Genomic DNA, 12,732 nt, shown 5'->3' with positions numbered 1-12,732 from the left:
GAGAGAGTCACTGAATTAACGGTTCTGTGGGGGTGGGGGCAGGGGGATGGCAGGGGAGTCTTGGGGGAAATGAGCAGCCGATCCGGATGAGGACAGGAATGAAGCAAGTTCTGAAACTGATGTGGCGATGAGGGCGCAGCTGTTCTTGACGTGAGCGAACCATTGCACTGTACGATGTGTGGATCATGTGCCAATAGAACTGTATTTAAAACCCGAAAGGAGGCGACTGGGAGGCTGGCAGGAAATGGGGAGCTCGCAACAAGGGGTGCAAACGAGTGTCCTGGAGCTGATTGTGGTGCTGATGGCGCAGCCCCTTATGGGTGTGAGGGAACTACTGAGACGTGTGATCAATGGACTGATCAGTGGACATAAACTAACTTATTAATATAATAAATAAAGAACTCTTGTAAATGCTAACGGGTTGTGTGTGTGTGTGTGTGCATTGCAAACTAACTTATTAATAAATATAATAAATAAAGAGCTCTTGTAAATGCTAACGGGTTGTGTGTGTGTGTGTGTGTGTGTGTGTGCATTGCTGTGATTTTCTGCTTTCTTCTATCACTTCTGGGGCCTCCCCCTTCCTTTCCCCTCCACTGACTTCTTGCTTCCCCATTCTTTCTCACACCATGAGCGCTGTAGAAGAGAGGAGGCAGGCAGGCTGGGAAGATCCTGCAGGGCTACCCTGGCCCCACAGCCCCACCCCCACCCCCAATCAAGAGCCTGGACATTAGCCATTCTCAGCGTCACCAGCCACAAGAAGAGATGAGGCAAAGCTGTTACATTCCCCAGGGGAAATATTTTGTTCATACTAACGTGTAAAGGACTAACCCCTGGTCCTTTCCAAGTTGGCTAGATTGGGGTGAAGAAGGGGATTCTGACAGCAGGTATTCAAAGCAGAAGGTACCACTGGCTGGTTTATTTGTGTTCTTTTTTCACGGTGAGTGAAAAGAGAGGAAAAATTAAGTTACCAGCTCCACCGGACCACACCTTCAGTTCCCTCACCCCTGCCAGTTGTCTCAGGAAGAAGGAGATGGTTGTGCTCTCAGCACAACACACTGCCTGGTAGGAAAATGCTGCCTCAAGCTACTGAGCCCCAAATGTGAGCAACAGCAGCCCAAGGAGCAGGTGGGGGGACTTGCTGCACCTTCAGCTCATGCTCCCTTCTGCACCCCCCTCCCCCCCCCTCCCCCGCTTCCTGCCCTGCCCCAGGAACCTGGCTGGACCAGAACGGCCATCCCTCTTCCCAGCCCCAGTCTGCTCACCTGGCTGCTTGGAGGCCTTGCCCAGTGTTCCCTTCACAGTCCTGCAGTGGGAGTTGTCGCCGCCACACACACCACACTTGTCATCTGCCTTCATGGACCCAACTTCCTTGTCACAGCCGACGGGCTGGGTTCAAAAGTGAGGTCAGTGGGAAGAGGTCCCCTGTCCACCTTGGCCCTACCTCGAGGCCCCCAGGCCCCAGCTATCCGGCTGCAGTGCACCCAAGCTTCTCTGAGCAGGAGTCCCTTGAACTTGGCCAGGTTTTAAAGCGGTGCGGCTGTGTTTTGTGTGGTTGCCTGCCCCCTTGGATGGCGTGAAGCAGAAACCTCTTTCCAGCATGCCGGGGCTCGGGGCTCGGGAATCAAAGGGGTATTGTGATGGGGAAAAGGAGGGATGCTCAAGAGCAGAGAGGGGGGCAGCCCTTGGGGGGGCACCAGGGTGGGCACCCACCACGCACTCGCCACGGGCGCAGACGCTGTAGGGGTCTCGGTAGCTGCAGCGCGTCCCATCATGCACCACCTGGTCCATGAACACTACGTCACCCGTGTCTGCCGACCGGCAGATCAGCTCACACTTCTGGGCATCTGTGGGGACAGGAGCCACCCTGAGTGCCCAGCTGTGCTATGAGAAGGGGCTGCCCAGGAGGATCCTGCCACCTGGTCCACACAGGAAGCCCAGGGTCGGCTCTGGTTGTGTGGAGGAGTGAAAAAAATCCCTGCTATGGCACGTACAGATTAGTCATGTGACCTTGGGCAAATGACCTGACCTCTGCGCCTCAGGGCCCCCACTGTGGGTCTCTCTCCCCAGCAAAATGCTGCCCAGGCAGTTGAGAAAAAGCGAAACAGCACCCCCAAGAAAGTGAATGCTTGTTGTGGACCAGATACTTCCGAAGCCTTACACACCATGGAACACTGTTCCTGAAGTCACTCGGGTGAACCTCCTAAAACCCCCAAAGTTGGCCCCAGCCCGACCCCTTGGGTCTTCCAAGGCTGCAAATCGTTATGGGAGCAGACAGCCAGCCTCGCCTTTCTCCTATGGAACGGCTGGTGGGTTTGAACCGCTGACCCTGTGGTTTAGGAGTCTACCGCTTTACCCGACAGCACCACCAAGGCTCCTAGTACCACCAGGGCCCCACTGGTTGTAGCATTTGAGGAAGAAAAGGAGGACCAGAGAGGACAAGAAATCCTGGTAGAGCCAGGATTCTATCCCAGGCAGCTTGCTCTAGGCCAGCTCTGACCCTACATGCACTTCTCTGGCCCTTTGCCTGACACTGGTGTGTCTGCGCATGCTAGCAAACACTAGCAGGCTGGGGAAAGTATGCCTGCACTGGGGTGTGTACGACTGAGCAGCAGGGAGGTCCTTTCAGGTTCTAACAATGAAATGCTCTTTGCTTTGTCGGAGCTACTGATGTCCTAAAAAGGAGATTTCAGAGAACATATAAACACTTGCTGTACTTCCTAGAAAAAAAGGAGGTTGAGACTTAGCTAACTTCCTGGAATTTATCTCACAGTCCTGGGAAAAACCCCATTGCCTACTGGCCTCCTGACCCTTCCCATACTCTGACGGTTGCTTGAGTGGATTCTGAATGGGCCCTGGCTGCAGTGAGACTTCAAGAGGTAGCTTCCTCTTTCTGATCCCTGAGATCCTGCGACACTTGGTGACTCAAGTCTGGAACTACTTGGAACTCATGGATGAGTGGAAAACCCACTGGGCTTCAGGCAGGCTCCTCCCTGACCAGCACACGGGGCTAGGCAGGTCTCTGGTTAGCTACAGAAGCTGGTCAGCAGTGGCACGGGGAGAATGCTTCAGAATCTGTGGCCCAGCTCAGTGGATGGCTGGGGGAAGTGCTTGATGCTGTGTGAGGGTAAAAGGCTGCAGAATGCTCTTGGAGGCTTGGGTGACAAAGGGGGTCCTTCCTGAGAGGAGGGGGTTTAACCAGGGCTGTCTGGAACTCAGGGTGGAGGGCGGGTGTCGAAGTACTCATCAATGGGGCCCAGGAGAGGCTGGGGGCTGTCCCTCTGGGCCTCTTGGCCATAGGAAAGAGGTGAATGAGAGGCCCTCAGAGTCCCTTCCAGGGTGAAAGCTTGAAGACACTATGGATCCAGCCTGCCCCTGGCTCAACCCGGCCACTCTGGGAGCCATGTGTGGCCATGCCTAAAGCCAGATGGGGCTGTTGGTGTGAGTAGTGGCCAGTTACTTAAGAGTTTAATCTAGACAAGTCAACAATGCATGTGTTGCCATTCATAGCCAGTCTATATGAGTATAATTTCCTTTTCTCAACAGTGTTTTTAATTCTATGCCATTGGCTAAATTAATGACACTATCGATAAAATTACCTTATGCCCCAGGGGGATGACTGATAATGTTCTCTGACATAAAATGATAACGATGTCTCTAAGACCTATAAGAGCCATAGATCTATGCTGAGTTTGGGGCTCACACTTGGTTCTGGCCCCACATCTAGGAACCATGAGAGTGATGACACAGTCCTATTTGATGCTAGCCCGCATGAAGAGAGCACTGAAGATATGGGTGCTGTGGCGAAGCGTGGTGAAGAAACCAGATGGTCCCTGGCTCTCACAAAGAATACCCTCCGGGGTCTTAAAGGCTTGTCTTCAAACAAGCAGTCATCTAAGCGAGGCATCACCTAAATCCACATGGAAGAAGAACACCAGCCTGTGTGATCCAAGGATTGTAAGTTTAAAACTCCAAACCCAAAGAAAGAAATGGTATCAGAGCATAGATTGTGAACACCAGGGTTGCAGAAAGCTACGGCTGACAGTGGAAGCCCAAAACCCATTTGCAGGGGTCCACCCACGGCCTAAGCCTCCTGGGAATCCCACCGTTGAGGGATGTGAACAGCCTGTTGTTACCAGACAGAGAGAACCGTAAAGCTGACGATAGCAGATGTAGTTAGGTGAAAAATTAGTACCATCATTTGATTGCACCTAATTTCAATCAGTGCCATAGTCACTCAACACTGACTCCTGGGGAGCCCTGGTGTGTCAGACTAGAATTCCATAGGGATTTCAGGTGGACTTTTTTCATTCATTTAAGTAGATCATCAGCCCTTTCTTCCAAGGCACCTGAGTGGCTTCAAGTCATCAACCTTTTGATTAGCAGCCAAGCAAAGGACCTCTTTGTACAACGCTGGGGAATCCATTAGGAACGCAATTTGTCCGGCCTGACGTACAATAAGGAGCCCTGGTGGTGCCGTGGTTATACACTGGGCTGCGATCCAAAGGGTCAGCAGTGTGAAACCACTAGCAGCCAGGATGGGTCTTTCTACCCCCTTAAAGAGTTAATATGCTAGGACACTCGCAGGGCGGTTCTCCCCTAGCCTGTGGGGTCTCTGCATGTCGGCAGGGAGTTTGAGTGAGTGTACCATAGGCCTGCACGTTTCAGGATGCTGGTGTCTGCAGTGAGCCCAAGGGAGGTGAGGGCAGATGTCTGAAAGACACTGCTTCCAGCGCCCATGCACCTCAGGGTGAAGCTCCCCTCCTTGAAATGCTGCACTTGCATCTGCTAGGAAATGGTCCTAACAATTGCGCCAGTCAGAAACACGAATAATGAGGGCCAGACCCAGATGCAGGCAACGGAGCAACTGGCCAGCCTCTTGGAGCCCCCACTGTCCCTCCACCCTCACGGGGCAGTCCAGCCAGGCTCCTGGCTGGGGCAGCTGAAAACCCCTGGGGGGAAGCCCCATCTGAGAAGATGTAGGCCAGCAGGTGCCCAGGGAAGTAGGGTGATATCGGGTGGGAGGGGGAAGCTGGGCCTGCTCACCGTCCTCGGGCTCGTAGGGCACCCAGTTGTGCTTGGCGTTCTGGTGGGTATAGTAGGAGTTGCGTTTGGCACACTGCTGGGCCCGGAAGTCCTCAAAAGGGCCCGGGCACGCCTCACTGTTGCAGACCTGGTACTCGAACATGGGCCCTGAGCACGGGCGGCCTCCATAGGCTGGGCTGGGGCAGACACAGAGAGACTGGTGACCTGGCTGGCTGGGAGAGTGAGACTGTATTTGTGTGTGTGTGTGTGTGTGTGTGTGTGTGTGTGTGTGTGTGACAGAGAGAGGTTAATCCCTTCCAGTTGCACTGGAACAGTAATTAGTCTTATTCATCTTTGCCTATTCCTTGAAGCCATTACACAAACCTCAATACACATTCAATAAATGGACCGACTACTTCTACTCGGGTCCTCCTCCATTTACTATCTTTTTCATTTTAAAAAATTATTTTCGTTTTAAACAGCTCTGTGAAGCTGCTGGCCTGGATTGGGGCCGGTCCATTTACTCTCTTAAAGCACTGGGGAGCAATAGAAAGAGACTTGCATTTGAAGTCACAGGAGGTGCTTTCTAAGTCCTGCTGCGCAGCCTCGGGCAAGTCACTTAAGCGGCCTGTGCCTTCCCTGCCCTGCAACAGAGGGACCAGCTACCTCTTCCTGCGCCTACTGCGCGCGTGTGTCTGTGTCTGTGTGTGTCATAAAGCCACCTGCACTCTCTTCGCCATGATGTTAAAAGATGCTGGAAGAGGTGTCCGTGTACACGAGGCTGAGAGAATGGCATGGTTTACACACCTACTAAGTCTGAACACACCTGGTTGGAGCCCACCAGGTGCTCCACGGGAGAAGACAGATTGACATGCTCAGAAACCCTGAGGAGGCGGTTCTACTCCGCCCGTCGGGCCCCAGGAGTTGGAATTGTCGCCAGGGCGGAGGAACTGGTTTGGGGTTGGTGCATCTAAGCCCCGAACTGGCACAGCGCGAGTGCTTGATACGTTGCTGTGATCACTAGTATAACTTGTTAAATGCTTCAGCTGTGCCGGCATGGCGCTGAGAGTACTCATCTTATTTCACTGAGGCGTCGTCGTGAAAAGGACAGGTGACCATGGCAGAGGAGGAATGTGGCGGTGGCACCTCTGACCAAGGGGAGAGCCCTTTGTCCTGACTGTGCAGCCAGCTTACCTGGAACCCACCCCACCCCTCACCCCCTACCCACCCCCGACCCTTTGGGGCAGACACAGGTGGAAGGTGCGAGGCCACGCACCTTGGATCACATTTTAACTGGTCAAGATAGCCATCCACCCAAGGAAAGACCTGCTTACACAGCTAGTGAGCTGCGCCCGTCTCTGGAGGTCAACAACGTGTATAAATGACCATGCCTGAGGATGCTAGGGGATGCGCACCCTATAGCCACTGGGGTCCTAGGAGTTGCAGTTCTGCATTATTCATCACTCTACCTGGGGAGCGGGCTGGGCCAGGGCTCCTGTCTGGGTGGGGGTTCAGGGGCCTCGCTTCTGGTCCTGGGGCAGCCTCCATCTCTCACGGGGCAGTTCTAAATACGCTGCTTGTGTTTGGGAGGTGGAGGCGGTGGAGGGCTGGGGCTGGGAAGGATGGGAAGGGAAAGATGGGCTTTTCCTCCCCCAGAATACTGACAGCTGGGAGGGCTGGGATGGTAGAGAGAGGCAGGTGGAGGAGAAGAAGCGGCAGTTTTGCGTGGGGAAATGATTGTCCCACAGCACAACGACTGAGAGTTCAGCAAAACAAAAGCCCAAACCTGTGGCCCTTGAGTCAATTCCAACTCATGGAGACCCCTGTCTCACAACGAGTCTGTAATCTCGGCAGATGCGATCCCCAGGCCTCTCTTCCAAGGCACTACTGCAGGGTGGCTTCAAGCTGCCCGCCCAGAGGTTAGGAGCCAAGCACTCAGGGACCTCCCATCAGTGTGTGCTCAGCTTTCAGCCTGAGGGCCCTATGGCAGAAGGGCTGTTAAGCAGGGGGAGTCCCGAGCTCACCGTCTCTCCGGGGAATCTTCTGCACACACACACTGAGTATCTCAGGCTCAGACCCCGTCGCAGCTGCCAAACCTAACACTCATTAACCAATGCCCATGCAGGTGATCCGCACCCCCGCATTTCCAGGCGCCCTCCCTCAGGATGCCCCCCATCTGCATTCTCCCTTGTCCTGGACCCCAGTGCTTCCTAAGAAGGAGCCCCCTGGCGGGCCCAGCCCAGCACACTCACGGGGGGTTATCGCAGCTCCGGCTCCGGGATCGCACGCCGCCCCCGCAGGACCGAGAGCAGGCCCCAAACTTCGTCCAGGAGCCCCAGCCTCCATCCTGGCCATACATCTGCTCCAGAGACTTCCAGATGCAGTGACCTTTGAAGCACCACTGGGGCGGAGCAGAGGGTGTGAGGTTGCCCTGCCGCCTGGTCTGCCAGGGAGGAGGGCCCAACCCAGGCAGCCAGCCTGGCTGGTGGGCAGCAGGGGTGAGTCCAGAGGCGGAATGTGGAAAGGGGGTGGGGACCCTTTGGGAGAAGAGATTATAGACACATGCTTTGGGATTAGACAGAATTCCAGCTGGGCCAGGACTTGTCACCTTAGGCACACGACTTGCCTCTCAGAGCCTAGTCCTCCACGGTCGGATGTGAATTTTACACAGCTCTCTGTATGTGGTGGTCATAAGTGTGCAGTCATTTGGGAGAGTGGACTGAAGTATCATCTTGGGGGGTAGGGGGGAGGGAGACAACACAGACTCCCCAGGTTACCAAGAGTTGACCTTGGCGTTGGACCTCAAAGTCACCTTCCAGAAGCTACTGGGAGCCGTGGCTGTCCTATGGAGAGGGCGCGCAGCCCTTGAGTTAGAGCCACTTAGGCTGCGTCCCAGCTCTGTCACTGACTAGCTGTGCATGGCGTCGTGGTCATTGACTTGACCTTGCTGAGCCTCAGTCTCCCCACCTGTCAAATGTTTGACCTTTCTGAGTCAAGCCCTTTGCACAGGGCCAGGCATAAAGTGGGCCTTGACCACAGTCAACTCCCCTCCCTTCCCCTGTCGGGAACAAGAGAGAAACCCAGCAAAAGCCCTCTCGGGGTGAGGAATGGGTGGGGGCGGGGCAGCGGGGGTAACCAGATGCCTGGCCTTCTCCCCACAGTAGTTCAGTCAGAATCTCTAGGGGTAGGGAATAGTTTCCAAGAAAACTTTAGTGAGGTATGAATTAGGTATCTTGAAATGCACTTGTATAAAATGTACCATTCAAGGGTTTTTAGTAGACCGGCAACAGGGGTATGCAACTATCACTACCACCCAAGTTTAGAATATTTACATCACCCCCCACATTGCAGCCCCCCACCCCCACTCCTTGTTCTAGGCATGGGGGATTTTTTTAAGCCCAGACACTTTTAAGTCGCAGCTAACACTGAGAGTCTATGAGGACCTGTTAGGTGACACTAGGACCCGAGGGGCCTGGAGCTGGGCAAATGTGGGGTTTGGATGAAAGCCACCCAGGTGGAGGGCTCACGGATGACAGGGAAGCCCTGTCCAGGTGACAAGGGGACCCCTAAACCCAGCAGGAGAAGGATGTGCGTGTAGTCAGCGATGAGGGAGCAAAGAAGCCCGGTTGCCAGAGGCTGACCCGGGCCTATGATCGTGGTCTGCAAACCACCCACATCCCAGAGCTCTCTCCCTTGCCCTGAGGGAGTCATGCTTCGGACGGAGAGCAGGCCAGGTGCCTGGAGCCTAGAGTGATCTGGCGGTTGGGCCGTCACAGCCCCAAGGTCCAGGACCCGGAGTGGGTAAGCTGCAGGTATGAATTAGGCCCAGCTGCAGGCTCTCTGCCTTAGCCTGAGGTGGTCTGGTGGGTGAAGGTCCAGCACTCACAGGTGCGGGGTGGGGGGTGGGGGGTTACACACTGGGGGAGGGGAGCGCCATGTGGAGGGGAGACAGAGCCTCAGACAAGTTCCTTGAGCTCAATGGGCCTCATTCTTCCCATCTGGGAAGTGGGATTAAGCATTTCTGCCAAGGAGGTTGGTTAATAGACCTCACACCCAGAAACAAAGGACTGTGGGTATACACAAAGGGTGTGTTCGGAGAAAGAGTAGGAGTCTGAGTGTGTTCTCGAGAAGCCCCTGGCCTAACCAGTCCTTCAGCACCAGGTCACATTCATCCCCACACTTAGTGGAAGGAAGTTCTCCTGGACCTGCGCTCCAGCAAGCCCCCACCCCCACGGCCCCAATGTACCTTGCTGGGTGCACACTCAGTCCCATCCAGCGGAGGCCCCTTCTTGGTCTTGCAGAAATACGGGTTGTCAGGGTGGCTGCACCACAGCTGTCTGCAGGGTTCAAAGGTCCTGAACTGCATGGCAAGGGAAAGTGGGGTCACTGGGCCGGGCTGGCTCTCCAGCTCTGGCCAGGTATCCATGATAGGGAGAGGGGGCTGATGGGTGCTGGGACCCTGAGTCCGGGGAGGCAGGCAGGGGAAGCCCGGTGGCTAGAGCCCCACAACCTCAAGCTTGACTCCACTTCAAGGCCCCGTGGCCTAAGGCAATCCTTCCTCCCTGCGGCAAGGCACCGAGAAGCCACAGCCATAGCCACCCCCCTGCCCTGACCCCTCCCCAGGCTTCCCCTCTGCCTGTGCCTGCCACAAGCAGGACCGGGCCTTGGGGAGTCCGTGCCTGCAGCCCCAACCCCTGTGTGTATACAAGGCACGGAGGGGCTGCAGATCTCCGCACACAGCCGGGGTAGGACGCCCAGTACTGGCAGAGGGGGACCGCTTGTCTCAGAACGTGCTTAATGCTCTCTCCCGTGAGTCCCGGTCTGGCTGGCAGTACTGGCCATCGAAGCCCCAGGTCCCCGGCGATTTCTCGGCTATGAAGCAATGCTTTGTCACACATGTCCCAGGGTGGCCTGGGCAGTTGGGTAGGGACCACACCCCGGGGCCACTTGTGATACCAAGCAGGGCCTCCTGGAGCCTCAGAGTAAGGAGGGATCTGCACTTCCCAGAGGTGGAGTTGGGGCTCCCAGCTCCCCCAGCCTGCTCCCACAGAAAGCCCTCACTGAGATGCCCCTTTGCTGAGCCCAGTTATCTGCCCCGGCCAGGGGCTCTTCACTTCTCTCGGAGGAGCTCTTATCTGATGTGCAGACTCTCCCCTGCCTGCCTGCAGGGAGGAGACCACCTGGCTCCCCTGGGAGCTATGGCCCAGACATGGAGGGGATGCTGGGAGAAAGGAGGTGTGCAGGTACAGGGCTTCACTGCCGTGGGGAGCCAGCCCAACATCACACGAAGCCCCTGAAGGACAGGTGGTACAAAGGACAGGATCTGACCCTGGCAGGTAAGTCACTGGCCTACTCAGGCTCCCAAGTGTCCACCTGTCTCACCTGAGTCCCATGTCTCTCACGACAAAGGCATTCTCAAGCCACTGCACATTCCTGCAACCCTACACACACACATACACATACACCACATACAAACACACACACATAAACCACATACAAACACACACATCCACACACCACAGATACAACCACACACGCATACACACACAAACATACACATACACACATACACACCACACACACACAAATACACACATGCATTCACATGAACATATGCATACACATCATAGATACACACACACACACAGGTGTGCCTGGACGGAGCACAGAGGGAGTCCTCCCCACCCCCGTGGTGTTGGCCAGCCCAGGCCGGCTGGGCAGAGGGTGCTCCGTGAATGCCTGGTCATAGGAGATCGCCCTGGCTCTCTCGCCTGCCACAGAAGGCGGGCACTCACCGCCTCGCAGGTCTGGTACCCGGTGCCAAAGTCAAAGCGGCACTGCTCATCCATAGAGTAGTCGATCCCGGGAAGCTCCGGGGGCCGGGGCCAGGTGGGCTCAAAGGGGTCGTCCAGGAGGCAGTCATAGGAGCTGGCAGCAGAAACGGACATGAGCCAGGCCCAGGGCAGCAGCTCCCCCGCTTCCTCGGGGCTAGGCTGTTAGCAGCAAGGGAGAGCCTACAGCTCCTGTCCAGGAGCCAGCTGCTCCCCTTAGCATGCCCCGCCCACAGGGGGCTGGCATCCGCTGTATCTGGAGGCCCAGGGACTGGGGCTGAGCGTCAGCTGGCAGCTCTCCTAGGGGTCACTTGTCCAAGCCCGAGTGTCACACGATGGCCAAGATGAAGGGCTGCTTCCATTTGAAGACCCACTTTGGATGGAGGGGAGAAGAAAAGCCCACCTGTACACTGGACGAGAACCCTGTCCCTGCCGCCGCCACCCACCTCCACCCCAATCCAGTCCAATGCCCTGAATCTAGGCCTCCCTGGAGACCCCTGGAGCCTGTCAGCAAGGCTGAGAACTGAGTTCAGGTGAGGCGACACAAGAAGTCACTGGAAGACACACTAAAGCACCGGGCTCCCCAGGAGGGGTGCTAAATAGTACATGTGGGGCCTGGCTACACACCAAGAGAGATAGAAATCACAGGAGGGGCAGGCAGGCAGGGCGAGGCTGGCCGTGGAGGAGGGGAGGACTTGGGCCGACAGCCAGTTGTGTCCTCTGCTCTGAGCGCCATGCTGGCCCTGAGGGTGGAGGTTACCTACGGGAGGTATCGGCTGAGCTCCACCTTGCTGCAGCGGGACCAGTGGAAGCGGTGGAAGGCTGCCTGCACCAGGGGGGCCATGACGCTGCCCAGGCTGGTCTCCTCTGCACAGCTGTTGCCCTGGCCATCATGTTCCATGCCGAGCCTGGCAGGGAGGACACAGGGAGGCCCAAGTCTCACCCTGGGAGCCCACCCCCAGGAAAAAGGCAGGTGGACCAGTCATGGAGACCACGGGTCCTGGCTGCATTTCCTAGCCTACGTTTCCTGACTAGACCCTGGAGAAGACCCCTGCTTAATCCTACCCACTGCCTCACAGCACCCTGGGCCAACTCCAGCGCCACTCCGGCTCCCAGAAGCCATCCCTGGCTGCCCACCTCCTGGGGCAGGGTCCACCTGCCCCATCAGTGAACAACTCAACATGCTCTCTTCCCACAAGACCCAAAAGTCTTTGGTTCCAAGGATCAGCACCACTGATTGGACACCTCTGTGGGTCAGCCACTTAAGGTGCTCGAAGAACACACTATTCGGAATGTACACATGGAATAAGCCTCCGGTGAGTTCCCTCTGACCATAAGTGACGGATGAGACTACCCTGATGATCAGAGAGTATCGAAAGATGATGATAGTAGATTAAAATGATATATCTGAGAGGGGAAGACAAAAAACACACCCACCTTTCTTAGCCCAGAGTTTTGTATGTGGTAAACTTAAAATGGTGGCTTAAACAGAGCCTTGAACTGGTTTGAACCAGTTTGGTCACCGTCGGGGAAATCAGCACAGACTAGAATTTTTTAAATGTCCGTGAACTGGAACACATGGAATGGGGGGAATTAGGAGTCAAAGGTCTGGAATAGGAGATGCTACTGAGCCCTTTCAGGAGTCTGATGTGAAAGACTGGATTGTTGCCCAGACAGTAGAGAACAACATACTGTCAAAGCAGTGCCTTTGGGCGCCATCTTTGAGTGGGACACTGTTGTTTCCAACTCTGCTGTTGCAAAGATCCGGTTGCTATGCTACACCACACACACACACACACACACACACACACACACACACACACACACACGCAGAGGCTTTGTTTTCTAAGGAGAGAAAGTCTCTACCAGAGCATTCGCC

The 12,732-nt window shown here is 55.6% G+C and overlaps 1 protein-coding gene across 1 annotated transcript in view; it reads right to left on the bottom strand.

The window, feature by feature from the left end:
• ADAMTS14 (ADAM metallopeptidase with thrombospondin type 1 motif 14) overlaps positions 1-12,732 on the bottom strand; it is a 134,754-nt gene that overhangs the window by 13,149 nt on the left and 108,873 nt on the right. The window contains exons 9-15 of the mRNA XM_045291686.1: positions 11,618-11,761; positions 10,818-10,950; positions 9,269-9,382; positions 7,275-7,423; positions 5,044-5,219; positions 1,711-1,844; positions 1,263-1,386 (exon numbers count right to left, since the gene is read on the bottom strand). Coding sequence (XP_045147621.1) covers positions 1,263-1,386; positions 1,711-1,844; positions 5,044-5,219; positions 7,275-7,423; positions 9,269-9,382; positions 10,818-10,950; positions 11,618-11,761 — 974 coding nt within the window. The remainder of the gene's footprint in view (positions 1-1,262; positions 1,387-1,710; positions 1,845-5,043; positions 5,220-7,274; positions 7,424-9,268; positions 9,383-10,817; positions 10,951-11,617; positions 11,762-12,732) is intronic.

Source organism: Echinops telfairi, unplaced genomic scaffold, assembly GCF_000313985.2.
Source record: "Echinops telfairi isolate 266 unplaced genomic scaffold, ASM31398v2 ScPeMD7_70;HRSCAF=299, whole genome shotgun sequence".
NCBI lineage: Eukaryota > Metazoa > Chordata > Mammalia > Afrosoricida > Tenrecidae > Echinops > Echinops telfairi.
This window is presented reverse-complemented; position numbering and strand designations above follow the sequence as displayed.